Source organism: Dermacentor albipictus, chromosome 6 (genome assembly GCF_038994185.2).
Source record: "Dermacentor albipictus isolate Rhodes 1998 colony chromosome 6, USDA_Dalb.pri_finalv2, whole genome shotgun sequence".
Classification (NCBI taxonomy): domain Eukaryota; kingdom Metazoa; phylum Arthropoda; class Arachnida; order Ixodida; family Ixodidae; genus Dermacentor; species Dermacentor albipictus.
In genome coordinates, this window is record NC_091826.1 from 117837581 (window position 1) to 117857107 (window position 19527).

Here is a 19527-nt window from a genome sequence, read left to right on the forward strand (position 1 = left end):
GGGGGGGCACGTATCAGACTACGCTTTTAAAGGTAACTTTAGTGTGCCGTAGCGTCGAAATGTAGCAACTACAATTTAACTTTTCTGTGTGCCTTCGTTTCTAGATTTCGTTTTATTTATTTGTTTGTTTTTTTATTCTACAGTCATCGACAAAACAAAATGCTTGCATTAATCGTTTACTTTCTCTTTCTTTTCTGCTCTGTTTCATTATTTCTTTCTGTTTACTTTCCTCTACGTGGCATTGCAAAAAACTGTTAAGGTCTCGCTACTCTTTCAGCACTCATGTGCCCTGAAGGTATTAGTTCATTCTCATCAGCTGCTATTGTATGGACAAGTTCTCAAGACATTGTTAGGCCTTTTGGAGGTTTCATCAAATGCAGTGGGACAGTGTCGGTATGAAAAAGTGCAGTAACACGTTTAGGTAGACTATGGCCTGTGTGAGCATTTGTGGAGCGTACCAATTAAGCAGTAATCTGTGCATGTTTGGCCAAAAAGCTATTCAAACCCAGGCTTCAGCGTACCTTTGGCTGGTCTTGGCAAATTGCATGTCAACTCATACTACATGGCTTTGGCTGCATGTTGTTTTCAACATGCAGCTTATGCAAGCTAGTGTTGCATGAATCAGTCACATGTGAGCAAACAGTGTGGGTAGCTGCAAGAAGCATGCTCAGGAGCATGAGGTTGTGTTTTTATGTTCCCACCTAGGTTTATAATGTTGTACATACATTCTAGCAGCACTTCTAGTATGGCATGAGCTAATATTTCTTTCTGTATTTATGGAAAAATTAATGTTATGCATGTGTCATTTATGCCTTCACAAGCCTGGGGTGGGGTGGGGGGAGTATTTGATTAGCGTCCAGCTATTGGACATGTCCATTTCATCTGCTGATGAAGTGCTGATTGGCTGGGGGTGCCTGTCTCCTTACGCATACCCCAGCCAATTCTCCCTAGTTTATATCACTGGATGTGCGACTAGTTTATCAGTTTTATCAGGAGTTATCAAGTTTTTTGTTGCATGCAATAAACTGATAGCTGTACGTGAGCCCCAATAAAGCAATTTTTCTCTTGTTGGGAAGGTGCTCAAGAAATCTAGCTACCTTTTGCAACTGCCATAGTCACTTCAATTAACTGCGTGAAGCTTGTCGAAACATTCCTTGAACACTTGTAACAGTAATAAAGGACCAAGAACAGCGATAAAGAGTTCTAGTACAAGCGTATTTCTTTTGGCCTAATGTTGCATTACTTCCAAGTTCACTCCTATGCTTGAACTGTAAGTACTCCTGTTCGATGGACCGCTTGGTTGCTAGATTCCTGATTCATGCTCTTAGCACAATATAAATTGGTGTGCTCTTTGTGTCTTCTTCATATTGTGCTGGTAGTATGAATCAAGATTTTGTTTGATGTTGTACAGTACTATCATTGTAGCAAGAGTGATCCCTAAGGAGCACTAATGAACATCTCAAACAGTATAGGACTTGGAAATCATTATAACAGCAGTGAGCATACGCCTATCTTTTTTTTAGAAAGCCAGCTATAGTACTGTGAACTAGAAGCACACACTTCCTATACCATAAAGGTAAACTGTTTAAACGAGCTTAAACTGTGAAGAGCCCATGAAGCACAATTTCAATTACACTGTCAACAGCAGATATTTCCTCATCTGTCTTAAAGCTACAGAGGGTAAATGCAGTGACAAGTTGCAAAAATAATTTGTTGCAAACGCAAGTTGAGGAATAGATATCGCATTTAATGGTGGCATTGAGGTTATGCTTTGTTGACTTTGTAGTTTTGTACTAGGGAGCCTGAATGTTTATACGAGAAAGATGTTAGTGTCTGAATGTAATGAGCTTGCGCTGTGAGGTATGAATGAAAGATGGGCACTGTGCATGCTGTATGGTGCGTCAACATTTTCCTGCTGGTGCGACACCGGCGGGGTTCATTTTTAGATGTAAAGTTTCCAGGTTGCGGCATGCTTATAGATTTTAATAGTGTCACATCACATATTCAAATAATTATGTATAAGGAGTGGCATAATTAAATTTCCTACTGATAGCTGACGTTGGAGACCTAAGGCCCCATCGGCGAAAGCTCTTCAGGACTATAAATAAAGTTGTTACCAAACTGATAGCTGACGTAGAACATTCCAGCTTCAACTTTGGCCTAGTTATAGGTAGGTTTTTGTTGTAGGTCTTAGCAATTATAAGAATAAATATATACAGAAAGTTGAAGGAAAGAAGCCACTTCAGAACGAGTTTGAACCTGGTACCTTAAAATTGTCTGCTAAACTGTTTCACTAAATAATCAACAAAGTGGAAGCGCAAAGAGTGACTCGTGGCTCGTGAGGCAGTTATAAAGCATGGTATAGTGTGTGTGATGCTTATATGCTCGGTTCAAGGCGAAAGGGGATCAAAGTAGGTGCGAAGGAATGAAATGCAGGATAGGTGAGATGCTGAAACTAAAGCTATACTTCCTTTGAGCAGGTGATCTGTAAACTGCTGCTATTCTTTTTCTTTTGTAATTTACACAGGTGCAAATGCTCGCCTCTGTAGCTCAGTGGTTATGGCATTCCACTGCCAGGCACACGATCACTGGTTCAATTTGTGGTTGTAGCCACATTCTAATGGATGCAGAATGAATGAACATTTGTGTACAAGGCTTTGTGGGGGCATGACTGAGAATGCATTTGATAAAAATATCGAACCTATTGCATTGAGACATGACAAAGGAATTCAGAGCATTGTTGTATTTTGATGCGGGAGACTACAGAGTCAACATCCATATTAGACAGAGTTGATATCATATATCAGATAGAGTTGATATCGGAAAAGCCATGTTTTTTTGTTTGTGTGTTCATGTGTTGCTGGTTTTGTACCGCAATGTTTAGCTGTCTTTCAAACAAAAGTTAAGCTCTACGTTCTAACAAATTGTGCACAACTGATTTTACAGCACTGTAGATGTTGCACTAAACACTTTTGGTGCCAACATTACCATTACTTGCATTGTTCACTGTGTCTCTCTGTATTGCTTTCTGTGCCTTATGTTAGCTACCTTCTTTTTTTGTGAACTTTGGATACAAATCCTGGTATCGCAGCCATAAGGAGTTAAATAGTCATGCAAATTACAGTGTTCTGAATAAAGAACAACATTTCGATTTCATTCACGAGTTCTAATGGTCATCCACACGTTTGGCAGTCTGAAATAAGGTGTTTCTTCGCAGCCCATCTGATAAAACATCGGTGGAAAATTAAAACGAACACTCATCTGAAAGAAACAATGGCTTTTTAATCGTGACAGTTTTTTCTATAGAGCGCTGCTCTTAGACAAGAATTCCTGTGGCAAGCACCGCTGTAACCGAGCAAACGAGCACAACGAAGGATGAAAAAGCAAGTGCAGAGTGCAGCGGGGCATGAAAGGTGTGAGGAGCAGCGTATAGGGAAAACGTGATAAAAAAAGCTTAGTGCGGCGATTATGGGCTACGAGATGGTGCCAGAGTAGCATGCCTGCGAGGTCTGTCTGCAGAAGCGGCCGTGAATTGCACCCACGGGTCACCCATGTGCTGCCTCTCGCGATCTCCAGATTATCGAGGCAGTCTTGCCACACTTTGTGCCATTTGCAGCTTGCCGCACAAGACAGATTGTCCGTGATAACTAATATATCGCACAATGAAAACATGTATAGAGCTGCAGTGAAATTTCACATTAGGGAGTATTGTAATTGTGGGAAAATTTTTTTTTCGGCCCCTTGTGATATTTGCACGTAGCCTTGAGATCCACAGTAGTGGACAGAGCACCTGATGAGGTATGGGAAGGGAGTTGAATTCACGAAGCGATTTCAAGCTAAACGTTCTCAATTTGAGGCATTTGACTGGAATCAAATAAGTAGGTATGTAGGTGTATGTGTATACGCCTATTTGTAAGTAGGCAGATGTGGAAAGACAATGTTGTGTATTGGATGTAATTTTGTTTAATTGTACTGTAAAGGTTATTATGTGTTTTGTTCGTTGTTTCTTATTAAATGGCAGTAATGTTCATCTGTTGTGACATTTCTGTTGTAGCATAATGCTATTCAGTGGTTTTTGCTGAACCACTGAGGTTTATAAGCATTTGACTCGGTCAGTCCTTGAGAGGAAGACCCAGCTTAGCCTTCGCTATCCACAGAAGGGTGCTTGAATCTGCCGTAGTACCAGAAGAGTACCAGCTGTTCTTGTGTGGAGGGCACCTCATTACCTTAATCAAAGATTGGATGCGCAAAAGTGATTATTGTTTAGCCAAAAGAATCTGTAGCATCTTGTTGAACTCATACGAGCATAGCTGTGCTCCCAACTTTGAGGGCAGTAATTTCTTATTCAGACCCATGATAGTGTGGCTTGCAATGCAGGCAGGCCAGATCATTATAGTTATGGCTGAATATGTGTAAATCAGTCTTAGGCTGTCTTCCAGGACTAAGAATTGTCAGACTTTAACCAGTATTTTGTGAGAGAGCAAACGTACACGCATGATTAATGCGTTGGCACTGCTTTCACTGCAGTGTGCACAGATAATGTTATGACTTTTCATTTTATTTTGCCCCGTGCGACGTTTGGTTCGACAGTTGGGTTTTCTTTATGACGTTTTGGTTTCTGTTGTGCCCATGTCCTTTGCACATGCTGTCAGTATTATTAATCAACTGTGTTGTTTGTCTCTCCTCTTTCGTAGTCTCTCGACAGCTTGAGTCGGCAGAATCATACGGCTTGGATACTACGGGTCCCTTTAATGAGCATGAAGGTGCACTGCCTGCTGGCCACATGCTTCTCCAGTTTCCTGCGCCTGTCCAGCTGTTCTTCGCCGAGCAGTTCGAAGCTGGAAACAGTCAGGTTGGCAAAATGTTACTGCCACAGCAGTTAAAGAGCAACCTTAACGAAATTTTGAAACACCTAAAAAGCTTAGTTTCAAATAGTGTAGATGTTATGTTTGGAGTGTTATCAGCCACCGCGAGCTAGTGGTGGGACTGTTGCCGAGCACTACAAGAAGGCAATCAGCATTAATCATCAGCATTCGCAAGAGTGCCGGCTTGAGCTTAACATGTGTAACCAATAAATTTTCGTCTTGCTCCTATCTGCATGGTGCCTTCTTGTCATTATATGCACAGCCGCCTCAGCGTAAATTTCATGTTTGAAATACCAATGCATGTGTCATGAAAAGCTAGCAAAAGTACACTTCCTTGATATCGAAACTTTAAAAAAAAGAGGTGCACACTGGAAGTGGCACATCGCCCAAAGTGTGTTCTCCTTGGCTTTCGAGATGGCGGTGCATATGTCACCGAAAGCCATCTCTCGGCAGTAATTATTAATAATCATCGCTGCAATGCTAGTGGCAATCAATGCAATGTGTAGACAGTAGCTTGGCTAGAAATCAATGAACTGGTGAGCTTATTAGACCTATTCCTAAACGAAAAATTTCTTTGCCTTCCTCCACGATTTGGCATGCCGTGGTGGTGGTTCATATTGTCGGAGTGTTGGTTGTCGTCGTCAGCTGTCTCACCGGGTATAAACTGTTGCCATCGGGGACACGATCACTTCTACAAGATTTCATGTGACTTGGCACCAGATGCGTCACTGTACATTCCGGACAGCATTTCTGGCACTCTGCCAAGCTCTCTATATTCACTGGGTGACAGGAACGCCTTCAGCTGTTTACTCCAACACGTCCGGTGCTGAGTCGCATGAAATCTCATGGAGGAGATCATATCACTGAAAGTGATTGCTCGAGTACTATATCACTGCTGAATAAAACTTACCTTTGTTCTGCAAGGTATTCCACCATGGCTGATGATCGCAATGCGGTGCATTCACCACCGAAATCTGCTGCCCATTTTTTTATTGTGATGTGCCACTTTGTTTGGTTGGCTCATCAAAGCTTTGCTTACACCAGTTCTCACGGTGTATGAAATTGACATGACTTTCTTTTTCTACTTGAAAAGTGACTGTTCTGTGACAGCGTTGTCTGTTGCTCACTTACGTGCCTGTCTTTCATTTCGTTGTGAGTGATGACTTGTAATTTCAGTTATATATGGCCAGTCTTAAGTCACAGGCCGGGAAGTGTGTGGTGAAGTATGAGAATAGTGCTGATGGAAGGCATTTCAGTGTTGACTGAAATGCTGGCGTAGCTGAACAAACATGAAATTTCTACAAGAAATTGCACACTTGCAGGCTTTTTAACTCTTTATGAGCACAGGTTTGAGTTTGATAGGATATACCTACTATGGCCAAGGGAGCTCTCTCAAACATGAACGTTCATGCTCGGATTGGCAGGTGTGTTGCCAAGCTACCATTCTCTGAATGCCGAGCGAAAATCTAAATTTAGCTCCACGTGTATCATGCGTGGCACAACAATGATTCCATCTGTACACGCAGTGCATGCATGGTTGAGCAATTGGTTGTTTCCTCCACCTAACAATATCAAAGCAAGGCGCATGGGTAGAACAGTCACAAAGGTATGAGTAGTAATGCTATAGCACGTTTTCGTTACATCAGTTTTTCTGACCATCAAGTTCTGACCATTTTTAAAGATATTTCACTTCAAAAAAAAAATGACAAGAATTATGGAAGATCACTGTCAGTCAGAGGTACCTTTCCTCTGTGGCCTGCTGCATATGCCCTTCATCAGCAAATCATGAAACCTTATCAGCACATCAGCAGACACACTAAGTGGTAATCTCGCTGCCAACCACAATGATACCATGACATACTATATATCTTGCTGTAATTACTGTGCCCCAGTCGAAACTGTGTAGCATCCCTACTATGCTGGCTGCAACTTCGTTGAAATGGTTATCGGTCAAGCAGCGGTGCTTGATGCAGAGGTGTCTCTTGTGGATGCGACGCCTTCGCTTTAGTATATGTAAGGCTACAAACCCCTAGTGTCGTCCTAGCACATCCGTTGTGCTGGAATGACCAAGAATTGGCTCATGCCAATGTCATGTACACAGTGCTGAAGTTGCCTGTTCGGGCACACACACAGTGGCCCATGCTGTCTGTCCCCACAAGACAACAGCCACCACATACCTGGTGGCCCCAAGTTGACTCTGTTCCCATAAATGGCCAGAAACGTACAAACCTCAGGTGGGGGTCAGAGCCAAAGAAAGCCGTCTCTTAAACAAAAAAGGCTGAGTTGTCATTGTGTTCAGTATTCCTTTAACCCTTTGACTGTCAAGTATTTTTCACAACTGCTACATAGCCCCTCCCTGCTTGGTTTCTTACTTTTGTTGGTTCGCTGGACATTTTATGCTGCATAGAAGCTGGTTTTTCATCACTGTTTTCTCCCATTTCAATATTTGTTAACAGTTCCTAAGTTTCTGCATTTGTCATAGTCCAGACAGACAGACACACATACAGACATGCCACGCAGATCATGACCACGGCTGCCCATCGGATATTCAGTCCCAGCCGTTTTCTTTTTCCCTTGCTTGCTTTGCGGACATTTCATGGTACATAGAAGCTGTTCCTCCATCACTGTTTATCACTGTTTTTTTTTTCCAATTCGTAAAATCATTGTGTTCATAAATCCCTTCACCTGTTAAAGTAAGGATAGACCTGCCACATTCGCCGTGGCCGTTGTGCCATGACAGAGGGACAAAGTACTCGGGCATTTGCTGCACCTCAAGTCGGAAATTTGACTTGCAAAGTCTTTGTGTGTATAGATGGCCTCTCCATAGATGGCACAACTGGTATGCGGTGTCATTTTTTTTGCACGAGTTGCTTCTGGAGAGACAGGGAATGCGCTAAACATGCACCGTCACTACCACCACACTTCTATTTCGTCCACTACCATTTGAAGCTGAAGCTTGAATCCTTTTTACACTTGAAAAGTGCAGTGCTATATATATTTATTTACTGTGCTTAAACTTCCTGCTGTTATTGAAGTTCTGTGAATTAATAATGACCTGGGGCACTTCTTGAGTGATCAGTTCACAAACTGTTTCTAGAATTGTAAGGTGATGCGATCGTAAACAGTATAAACTTTCCTGTCTTTTGTTTGTCCTTATGTGCCTAGACTCTTTAGTAGGGAACAGGGCGCTGAAAATTGGCAGTTCTTGAACAAAATTGTTGAGCATGACATTGAACAAATTGTATATCAATCACTCACTATTTATTTATTTATTTATTTATTTATTTATTTATTTATTTATTTATTTATTTATTCATTCATTCATAATACCCTACAGGCCAGTTGTAGAGCATTGAGTAAGGGGGTAACAATGTCTACAGAACCAAAAAGAGCACCAAATAGAAAGGTAACAAAACAAATGTTACAAGTAGTACTGTGGAACATCATTACACAACGTTATGAAAGAGTGTATTCAGGTTATCATGAAAAGTTCGCATCAATGCATTGCAGACACTAAAATTTTTTTTTTTTCGCTAATAGAATACAAATATTTCATTCATGATTATTCATCACAATGCACACTTTAGCGAAGTACAGATAATAACAGCACATTTTTGACCATGATTTGGGACTTGACTTCTCAAAATGTTGACCTCAGTTGGCAGTACAACCAAAAGCAGCATGAGATGAGAAAATATGGTGTACTTGCATAGCACTGGTTGCCTTCATGTGCATCCAAATATGCACGCACAGTGTTGGGGTATCACTGTGACAGTGTCAGGTGATCACTGTGAAGCAGTGAAAAATTGTTTGATTGCTCGCTAGAGAGGACGCAGTGCAGATTGGAGAGAAAATGCAGGTAATTGATGTCGTAGTCAAGATTTACAAGAAGCCATGAAATTGGGCAGGGTAAAAAATGTATAGAATGGATAAGTGGGGCTCTGTTAGCCCTTTATTGTGAATCCTCAGCCATTCTCATCCAGGACACAGCTTATTCTACTTTGCTTGTTTGGAGACGGGCCATACTCATCAAATCAGTTTGCATCATGCATTTGGGTTTTGGTGCTTGAGCATACTCTTCAATGCTTTTGATTCCTTTCGTTATCATCTGTAACGTTAATTATGCCCTAACCTTCACATATGCTGAGGGTATGCCTTTTTTTCAGGCAGATGTGTTTCATAATATTTCGAGTGAATGCAAGACAAGAGCTTGCCCAATCTGCCTTTATTGCTCGGCATTCTGTTGCAGAAGTCTGGATGCAGCGCAAGTCTTATTGCTCCTGGGCCCACTGTGAGTGGAACAGACGCACCTGTTCCCTTGAAAAGTCATAAGCCAAGACCTCGCGGAAGACCCAGCACTGGTAAACAGCTCACTCAATGTACTAATCAGTGCACGCTTTAGTGGCTGACTGCCTATGCCACTCTTTCTCAGCACAAGGTTGCAAGTTTAATTTTCCAGCTAGCTGTGGTGGTTGCATATTGATAGGAAGGAGATTGCCAAAGCTTTCTCGCTAAGGTGCCTGGCATAGGTCGCACAGTAGGTAACTACGCACTCTTACTCATTCACCAAAATTTTTGCACGCTCTATACTCACTCGCACTGATATGTACCCATACTCATCGTCACTCATACGTTCACGGTCGCTTCCATTCACACTTACAGGTACCCAGTTGTGTCTTGAATCGTATCAAACAGTTCTCTTGGACAGCCCCAGGAGGTGCCCAATTATTCACATACAGTTAAACCTCAATCTAGCAAAGTCAGTAAAATCGGCAATTTGCTTTGTTACATCGAAATTTCATTCTATTGAAATTCGACCTTCTACACAAATAAGTACAGTCACCAATCCGTTTTTCTTACACAGAAAGAGGCCGCAGAATTTTCCGAATTATCAGGCATTTGTAAAAAGCAAATTTGAATTAGAAAACAATTCATTTTGATAAATTTGGGAGTCAGCGGCGCATGATATGGTTTCATGCCACGTATGTCGACGATATGTTCTCGGCAGTACGAATTAAGCAAAGCCAGCCACGCTTCCATGTAGGTCTGCTCCCACAGCTAATAGCATTGCTCGCACTGGGATGATGCTATCAGGAAAAGCGCCAGCAGCAGGGAGTGAATGCTTTTTCTGGCTCTCGCTCCAATGGGTCATCGAAACTCGAGATTGCACAACCTCCAATACTAAATGTGCAGTGAGAGAGCTTACATGGTGCCACGCCTTCTCGGCACACCCACTCTTTGCATACATGACAGATTATCTCTAAAGCAGGGTTTGCGCAGCTGCATACGCACTAAACCACGCTTACAGCCATGCGCAGCCGCAGCCGAGACGCGTGCCAACTTGCCCCCCCACTCCACTCTCCTCCGCCTTATCACGCGCGGTGCATCGCGTTACCACAAGCTCGCTGGCCTCCCCCTCTTCCCCTCTGCTCGCATGGAAAGGTGGCACTTGTGAAGGCACCATCTTTCTTTCCTCACCCTCGGCACACTTTCACTCACACTTAAAGCACACAGTGCGGGGGGTGCAATGGGATCTTGTAGCACTCTGTCTTTATACGAAACGTGATGCAGCTCCACTTTGGCAGATCTTGTCGTGGGGTGCGTGATTTGAGAGGTGCGTTTGCAAACAGCCGCTTGTAATTCATTCATTTGATTATCTACATCCGCAGACGTTTCCATTTATTGTCTCAAGATTACTTTGCGGCGGCAGTGAAATTTCGTTATATTGAAATTGCATACAAACACACTTCATTATATTGAGGTTCTAAATTCATGGTGTTCTATGGACAAGAAATTATGAAAGGGTAAATACTTTGTTATATCAAAAATTTCGTTATATTGAAGTTAATTATATCGAGGTTTAACTGTAACACCAATCCGCAATGTTTAATGAAGGGGCTGGGCACGGTGTGGAAACACCGCCTTTCTTAAAGGGACACTAAAGGCAAGTACTAAGTCAAGCTAAAGTGATAGATTAGTGCCTAAGAATCTCTAAGGTGTCAATATTGTTATGGAAGGGTGAAAGAAGAGAAAGAGGAAGAAGAAGATCACAAGACGCTGGTTGCTGCGTGTTGTTACTAGTCAGCCATTTTAACCCAATTGATTCTCCTTGTATATACATTGTAAATACACTCTTATACTCCCAACATCCCCGTAACATATGGTGGAGGTGCGCACAAAACACACACAGATTTCAGGTAGCAGAGAACTCAACTTCCATGTGACGTCGCCCGCCGTGGTTGCTCAGTGGCTATGGTGTTGGGCTGCTGACCACGAGGTCGCGGGATCGAATTCCGTACACGGCGGCCGCCTTTTGATGGGGGCGAAATGTGAAAACACTTGTGTACATAGATTTAAGTGCACGTTAAAGAACCTCAGGTGGTAGAAATCTCCAGAGTCCTCCACTACGGTGTGCCTTATAAACATAAAGGTGTTGGGGCACGTAAAACCCCATAATTTAATTTTTTTTTTCCCCATGTGATGTCGCGGGATGCCCAAACGGTCCAAGTCACTTGACCAAAAATGAAGCGGCAGCGGTGAATCCATGGCTCTGTTTTGGCTCGTTATCCCGTCTGTCAGGCAATGTTTTACTCATCGACAGCAGCAAAGGGTGGTGATGGCGTATGCAATGTCACCAGTTCCCCAATTGGGTGGCGGGAGATTTGAATTTCGAAAAAGGTATTCAGACCCTTCAGATGCAATTTTCTCGTAAACTAAGTAGTTTCTTGGCACGAAACAAGCATTGCTAGGTTTCTGGAATGCTATTTAAACAGTCCACATTGACTTAATATTAACCTTTAGTGTCCCTTTAAACTCCGCACCACTCACGCTCATACTCTCGTCAACTCTCACTAACTGCCACTCACATCTGGTGATTAATCAGTCATGTTTGTGCTCACGTCAACTCAAACTCACCATCGCTTGCTTTCTTTAGTGCTTACATTAACTGGAACTCACTCATACTGACTTCTACTCACACACTTGGTCACTCACTAATGCTCTATCTCATGCCATTGAAATGAGTCTAGAGCAAGTTTGAACCAGTGTACTGATATACGGTGCCTGGGCGAGAGCCTAAGGTGATTGTAATTTATCGTTGGAGCCTTCCAAAACAGCCATGAGAGTTTCTCGCAGTTACCTGGTGTAGAAAATGAATTTTTCGACTACTCAAACCAACTGTTGCTTTGAGTTCTTGTTTAATTCAGTCTTGCACTGCAGTTGTCTAGCTTCTTAGTTAGTTCACGTGGTAGAGTGACTGCCACGGAAAGATGTTGGTCCTGAGTTGGATCCCTAGACCAAGATGAATTCTTCTCCAACTTTGAAGCTCTCTTTCTCTGAAAGCCATATTGGGTTTATTTCATAGCTCTGTGCTAAACGTTGGGTAGATGTTTATTTTCTAGACTTGTGCAAGTGTCAATTTTTTGGTTTGAAGTGCAGTTGAAGTGAATAACAATTAGCATACAATAATTACAAAGCAAATGCATCAGAACGTCATTCATACATTTTGAGGAAAAAAAAGCTAGTGAAGAAAATATACTAACCTAAAAACATACGTCCCAAAGTCATTAAAATATTTAGCAGACTCAACTGTATCAGACATCTACGTAATGCAAAATTTTGCACGAACTGCCGCATTGCGAAACACCGATGCACGCCGTGCTGGTGTGGCTTGAGCAGCCCAAGATATGCATTGTAGTTTTTGTAACTTCAGCAAGCTTATGTTCACACTGCTTGAATTTTGTCTGGTTCAGCAGCTCCTTGGGGAAACATAATTTGGTATACAGTTTTGACGCACCCACTTGGTGGGAATCGTTGCAGCACGAGATACTGAAGCGTGTTGAGCTAGTGGGTGCAAGCAGACCATGACGCTCATTATCATTTTTCTTTTGTGTAGTATTTTAAGATGGCAACGGGAAACGAACGAAATTTGGCTGGTGTGTGACACCAGAATGTGATGCTGCCAAAGTAAAACGTGACGCTCACTTTGCACTGCTTACAGCAGGAAACAGCGGCGCTTTTGGGTTGTCGCCTATTAAAGGAAAGCTGAAAGGTTTTCCAGGAAAAATTAGTGAAGAGCTGTACGTAATTGTTTTCAACCCCCCGAATTTGAATATCGCATCGAAATTGAGTGAAAGAAAGTGGAAACAGCTTTTATTTAAACCAAAAGTGCAGCAGCAGACTGGGGGCAACTCGTGCGCCTCGTTTCCGCCTGTGATTGGTCGGGTGCCTCGTGACGTCAACAAAGGTGTTCGCCCAGACCGACCGCTGCCACCACACATGAAGCACGGTGCAAGGTGGTTTGGCGCTGTTGTTTTGCTGAGACACTAATGGTAAATTTCGAGATCTTGCGTTTCTCTGAGGAGCTCGGCGTTGCTCCCTACATGTACGAGCCGATTGCGAGGAGCTGGCCTCTCCAAGAAGCAAAAGATGCTGGTAGCAAGCAGTGCTTTCGTCGCAAACGAAAGTGAAGTGTTAGCATCTCCTCGTGTTAGAAATGTTCTTTGGTGAGTATCTTTTTTGCAAAGCTGCATTCAGTAATCCAGTGAGTTCGTTTCTGGAGAAACAACTGTACTGTTATGTTCCTGCATGCCTCCTCGCGGAACGTAAGCGGGGCTGCGATCGTCGGCATTTGTGTGCTGCCCCAAAGCTGTCGGGAATCTACATAGACGGTTTACATGCAGGAAAAGTTTTCGGGCTTTTGTAGCACGTGTAGTGACCTTGATCAGCGCGCCACCCGCACGCTACTTGTAACCGGAGCCATAAAGGCGGCGAATTCCGTCGGCTATGTGAGACAGCTGGTTTCTCTCTCTCTTCTCTCGCATGCCAGGGAGCACAGCACCCTGGCATGCGCTGGCTTTCAAACACATGCAAACTTTACACTTGCACTGCGTTATAGTTGCATGTAGGCTGTCTCACAACATGCGTGCGAATAGGAAATCAACGGAAGTTTGCGACAAAACCTGCATCAAGGGTGGGAGATAAACATGCACCTTCCGTTCAGCGTGCTAACACGAAGGAGCTAGCAGTAAATCAAAATCCAGGTTTGGATGAGTTCGTGTATTCTTAAGGTCTTCCAAGACCAGTTACCATCCGTCCGCCCGCACCTGTCCCGTCTTTGTGTATTCGTTGCCCCGACCTTTCCGCGCTGCATTTAGAAAGCCTGCCAGCAGCAAGTCGTACTCTCACTCATTCATGCATTATTGAAAACTCTGGTAGTAATCGTTGTCACGGAAGTGGTTGGAGTACAGCACTATAGTTCTTGAGCGCTTGAAGTTCTTTCGATTCACAGGAGCCTCCCACTTAGCTGAAAGCTTCTTGTCTTGCGGGAACTAATGGAACATCGGAACATCATCACAGCCGCTGGTGTTCGTGCAACCGTAGACTGCACAGAACGCCGGCATGATTGGCCTACCAGTTCAATTGATGCTGCGCACGTCAACAACCACTCTACATACACAAAAACAAAGGAATGCAGGGTCGAGCGAAGCAGATTAGGACGGCACGTATGCAGAAATAAGCATGGTCAGGCACGGTCGCGAAGACTGCGAAGGAATGGAACACCAGTGCTGACGTCACTGCGCCACAGTTTCCGGTCTCCGCTCGCATCCTTAGCGTCAGCAGCAGCGCGCGGCGCTCGATGGGGGCCGGAGCTACGGTGCGATTTTAACCGACGATTTTGTCGCTCCTAAGTGAAAAATCCCCCCAAAATTTTACCTGCATGGTTTATAAGGTTCCTGCATCCATATATGAGCGTCTTATTAAATTCGACAGACTCTTCAGCTTCCCTTTAAAAGCATGCAGTATGCAACCAATGGCACTACACCACATGTGCTGTGAAACAGATAGGTGAAGATGCTTATTGCAATAGGATCGGCAATGAGAGCTGTGAATGTGACGTGCGACAACCCTTGAGAAGATGTGCTGGTACCGAATGAAACTGAGTGCGTGCAGGCAATTTCACATGACATGGGCAGGTGAGTACTGTGGGGAAGCTGTTGTGACAGCTGCCTACTGCTCTCAATTGGGCATGCTTCACGCCTTTACTTGTTCATATGGGATGTAGTGGCTGTGAAATGTATGATGCAATTGCAGATTGGTGATTTACAGAACATACGTTTCAAATCATTGTGTTTTCGGGGAACATAGTAACAAGTCAAAAAGAAGCATATTTGTATTTAGTCACTGTTTTGCATTCTCGATCATGAACATTGCCACCGGGAAAGCGTGCAATAGAATATCCACTTGAATATTCTACAGAATATTCTAAAATATTTAGTATTCGCACAAGCCTATGGCATTTCCATTCATGAACCTCCCTTGATCTTGTGGGTTTGCATGGAACTGATTTGCCAGTTTCACTGACACAGTTTAACTCGTCGTCTGATTTTGCCGTGCAGGCAAGAAAAGACACGGGTGCCACCTGTGCACAAAGAGCTTCATCACAGCACGAGACCTGCGCACACACCTGCTGAAACACCAGGGCCACAAGCCGTTTCACTGCCACCTGTGCCCGGCCACCTTTCTGGCACGTGGCTACCTGGCCGACCACCTGCAGAGTCACTCGACCACCAAGCGCTGCAAGTGCGACCTCTGCCCAAGGTCGTTCATGCGCCCCGTACAGCTCAACCGGCACAAGGAACGCCACCACTCTAACGCGACGTGAACGCTCGAGGGTTGTGCAGTGGAATGTAATGAAGTAGCCATGTTGTTTTACTGCACAAAGCAGTCATTGAGGAAATTGAGTTTAAGTTGTGGCAATGTCATATTATTATGCAACGCTTGAAGTGCACACACATAAATTGTTCCATGGCCAGGATCAGAGGGTGTTGGATGTTAAATTTAGCATGGTGATAGTTCATATAACGAAGTTGACATCTGCAAAATTTCAGAGTTATTGGATGGTTAACATAGCTGTAATTAACAGCTAAGAATTAAGTTGGAGGGAAGTGCAACAGCTCATAGCAATGGGCAGCAGGCACATTTCCCCGTCATTTGAGTGAAATCGTTTTGTAAATACAAATGTACCTAGTTAACTCCTTGTGACATAAGCAACTTTTACTGCAGTAACAGCAGCAACAATGCATAAGCAGAGCTGTTTAGGTCCAAGGCCTAATTTTTTCCATATCCACCACCATTTCTCAGTGGCTCTTGTGTTACGCTGGTGGTCCTGCAGCCACAGATTCGACTCCCAGCCAAAGTGGCCATGTGTCAGGCAGAGCTAAATGCAAAAGTGCTTGGTAACATGCATTAGATATGTGTTGACAGGCCCAGCTGTTCAGAATAATTATGCAATTCCCTTCACTACACAGTACAGTCAAACTTCTATATAAAGAACCTTGATTTAGCGAAATTCAGGATGTAACTGTTCTCATTTACCAGTCTTAGTTTCATTGAAAACCATGTATTTTTCCGCTATTTAATGAAGTAATTTTGTGACAACGATTTTGTTTAATGAAGTTTTCGGCCATTTAAAGCATGTACTTGTACGGCTGGTAAATGTAGCAAGAAACTATAAAAATGTCAGTCAAGGCAAAAGGTATTTGCAAGCATCCTGCTGAATGAAAATTCAAGTGGCAGAAACACCATTGAAGTGCGAGCACTCAGGCGAGGTATGCAGGAAACACCGCTGCACCATTTGTCACGTTGCTAAACAACTTGCGGAAACCACAGGACACAACGCGGCTCGAAGAAACATGAAAGCTGACGATTTATTTGGTGCAAGAGGGGGGGGGGGGGGAGGAGAGAAGGAGTGAACGTGCAGTAACCTAATCAAGCATGTACAAAAGCGGAAGGCAGGAGAGGCACATTCACATCTATCTGCCCTCTTCCTCTAGTGTGCCCACCTCCTCTCATACCCTGGCCGTGAGAGCATGGCTGTCCACTAATGGGCCATGCACCATATCTTAGACGTAACCTGCGGCAAGTGGAAAGGGATTTGTTTAGAAATGTTCACTGACAGGATTCTATCTACCAGCAATGTCCTGAGAATTGGTGAAATTATTTTTACTCCTGAAATTTTAAAACCTGGAATTAACAAAATTCTCGACTTAGCGAAGTCTTTTGCCACAAGTACAACTTTGTTATATCAAGGTTTGACAGTATTTCATAGCCTGTATGTTTCTTTTCGGCAAATGAGCACCATCTGTTCACGAAAATTTTTTCCGGAATTGTTTGAGTGAGCTAGCTGCCCTGGTGAACACGACAGCCACCCAGAACTCGCAACCGCTTCCTACGTCTCTGTGTCCAGAAAAGAGTGCTCGCGGTACCTGGCAGCAGCTGTCAGTGCGCCTCCTATAATATTCTTCATGTAACGTTCTGGGCAACTTGCTACTGTTGCATCAATGCTGCACATTTTCTGGGGCAATTCGTACAGAATTTGGTTGACGCTATTGTTCTCTCCTCAGCACAAGTTCTCAGCAAAGCAGCCAACAATGGTTCTCAGCTCAATTCAAAAGTGGTTTCTTGAAAACAGGGACGGCATTTTTGGGCTATCACTTTCAGAGGTAGTTTCACTTTCGTGAGATTTCGTGAGAATTCGCACTGGATGTGTTGAAATATACAGCCAACAGTGCTCATGGCACTATGCAAAGATAGCAATATTGGCACAACACTAGAAACAGCCATCAGCCCTATACGCTGATGTGTCCAGGGCTGGGTGTCCTAAACTTTCGAAAAAATGAAACTATCTCTGAAAGTGATCATTCGAGAATACAACCGCAGGTGGCACTCAGCTTTCGCTTTTGACAATGAGCGAAAAAGCAGGCTTGTGGACAAAGGCTTTGAGAGCTGGGGAGTTTAGCAGGGCAGCCAACTTGCAACACTGTTGTATTGACGCCAGCTATGGATCCTGCCGTTCCATTATGTGACAGGTTCACTGCCCGTCTTGTAAAAAATTTGGCCGCATGATTACAACGCAAAGGCAATTGCCATGCCCAGCAGCAGTGTTCTTGCTGGTTCAGCATTCAATTGAAAAATGTCCAGTTGCTTAATAGTGATGCATTCTACGAGACTCCGCGTGATTCGTATGACAAGCTCAGAGTTGAAAGGGGACTAGTTTCTCAAAGCATGTGCCTCCTTTAGGACAGCCATCTTGTTGCTTTGTATTGGCAGATTTTATGTCAATCAAGAAAGTCTTTCCTGTTGTAGTATTGTAAGAAACCAAGAAAATAAGTGTCAACAGTGTATCTTCAGTGTAAAAAATTGTGTACAGTAAAACCTCGTTAATTCGATCCTCGTTAATTTAGAAAATCGGTTCATTTGGAGCTGTCCTTTGGTCCCGGCAGGCATACGCATTATTTATTGCAATCAAACTCGCATTAATGCAGGCATATTTGGCCATATGTCGGTTCATTCTGGCAAATCTTGGAGCTTGACGAGCAAAGGGTGCTGCAAATGTGTGGCAAACAGTAGTTTTGTTTTGACTCAGTGCAACTGCTCCACACTTGTCATAAACATGGCGGAAGCGGTCGAGGATGAAGAACGCCGGCTGTATCGCAATGGATGGACAATCTACTGGTGACCAGCTGCGTGATTGATTCAGAACGCCAATCAATCACAAGATGACGAGAATTGCAGCTTTTGCATTGTTTGTGTGCAAGATAGAAACAAAATTCGCTGATTCATTCAGTAAATAAAAACGTGCTCACTTAGTTAGCTCTTGTGTATTGTTATCTTGATATCCTCAATAGTTTGACCCTCGGTTAAGTCGCAATTTTTCTTTTTTTTTTTTTGGTCCCCTGAAATTCGGATTAACAAGGTTCTACTTTATAATGTTAAAGATTGGCATGAAGGTGAGGGATAAAGACAAGAAAAGATTGGCTCAATTTATTTATTTCGTTTACTGACACGTGTGTTCATTCTCACATATTTTTTCTTTTCTTTTTTTCTCGTATCCTAGTCACTCGAATATATTTTGTTTTGCATTGAATTTATATCTGCACACCAAACTGACTTGTCTGCTATCCTAGACTGCAGTGTTATTCACTTGGACACAAGCGCAATAGCATGCTAGTAAAGCACTTCTACATCTGTCTCCTGTGTTTATGATGACTTGTACTACAGTACTTCACGTAACGCCACCACCTTCAAAACCGTGTTTCCAGTTCCTGTGCTTCCTACTGTGCCTCTCGAACCCTAGTGATGGGTGCGGACTGACTAGAACAGTAGAGCATTCGCTTTTGCAGCAGTGGCCATTGTAGCAGGTCGTACATAACGATTACCATTGTGTCATAATGATGATCAGTAATCAGTATGTACCAAGGTTTGCTTAAACCGAAAGCACATATTCCATTTTTGACTCTGGCAACTTTTCCTCTAAAAGAACATGCCGTATGACTGCTGCCCTGATGAAAATGTGTGAGCACAATGAACAGCACTGGCTTATGTGCGAGGTGTCTTCTTTTTATTGTTAACTGAATTTTTAAACACCACCTGCAGCATATAGTACAATTCTACTAATTGAGCAGTATTACTCTGAGGTGTACATTATTTGCACAAGAAATCACAATGAATGTTAGAGCAATTAACAAAGTTTTCCTAATTAACATGTAAACTAAATACTTTATGGCATGTGTTGCAGTTTACTAATTGTAGCTAGCAACTTTAAAAGTCATATCCCTTTGTAACGAATTGTGAGGACGACACCAGTTTCAAGTTATGTGTT

General features: G+C 43.2%; 1 protein-coding gene across 1 annotated transcript; it reads left to right on the plus strand.

The window, feature by feature from the left end:
- The first annotated feature begins 2 nt into the window (after positions 1 to 2).
- On the plus strand, positions 3 to 18897 carry LOC135916288 (zinc finger protein 575-like). The gene is made up of 3 exons (XM_065449615.2): positions 3 to 4852; positions 9115 to 9226; positions 15263 to 18897. Exons 1-3 carry the CDS (start codon positions 4604 to 4606, stop codon positions 15526 to 15528), a joined length of 627 nt encoding a protein of 208 aa, XP_065305687.1. The 5' UTR covers positions 3 to 4603; the 3' UTR covers positions 15529 to 18897.
- The last annotated feature ends 630 nt before the right edge of the window (positions 18898 to 19527 follow it).

Coding starts and splice junctions, on each gene's coding strand:
- LOC135916288 (XM_065449615.2), top strand. CDS start 4,604: ATGACGTTTTGGTTTCTGTTGTGCCCATGTCCTTTGCACATGCTGTCA. Junction 4,853..9,114: donor TCGAAGCTGGAAACAGTCAG/GTTGGCAAAATG, acceptor ATTCTGTTGCAG/AAGTCTGGATGCAGCGCAAG. Junction 9,227..15,262: donor TCGCGGAAGACCCAGCACTG/GTAAACAGCTCA, acceptor TTTGCCGTGCAG/GCAAGAAAAGACACGGGTGC.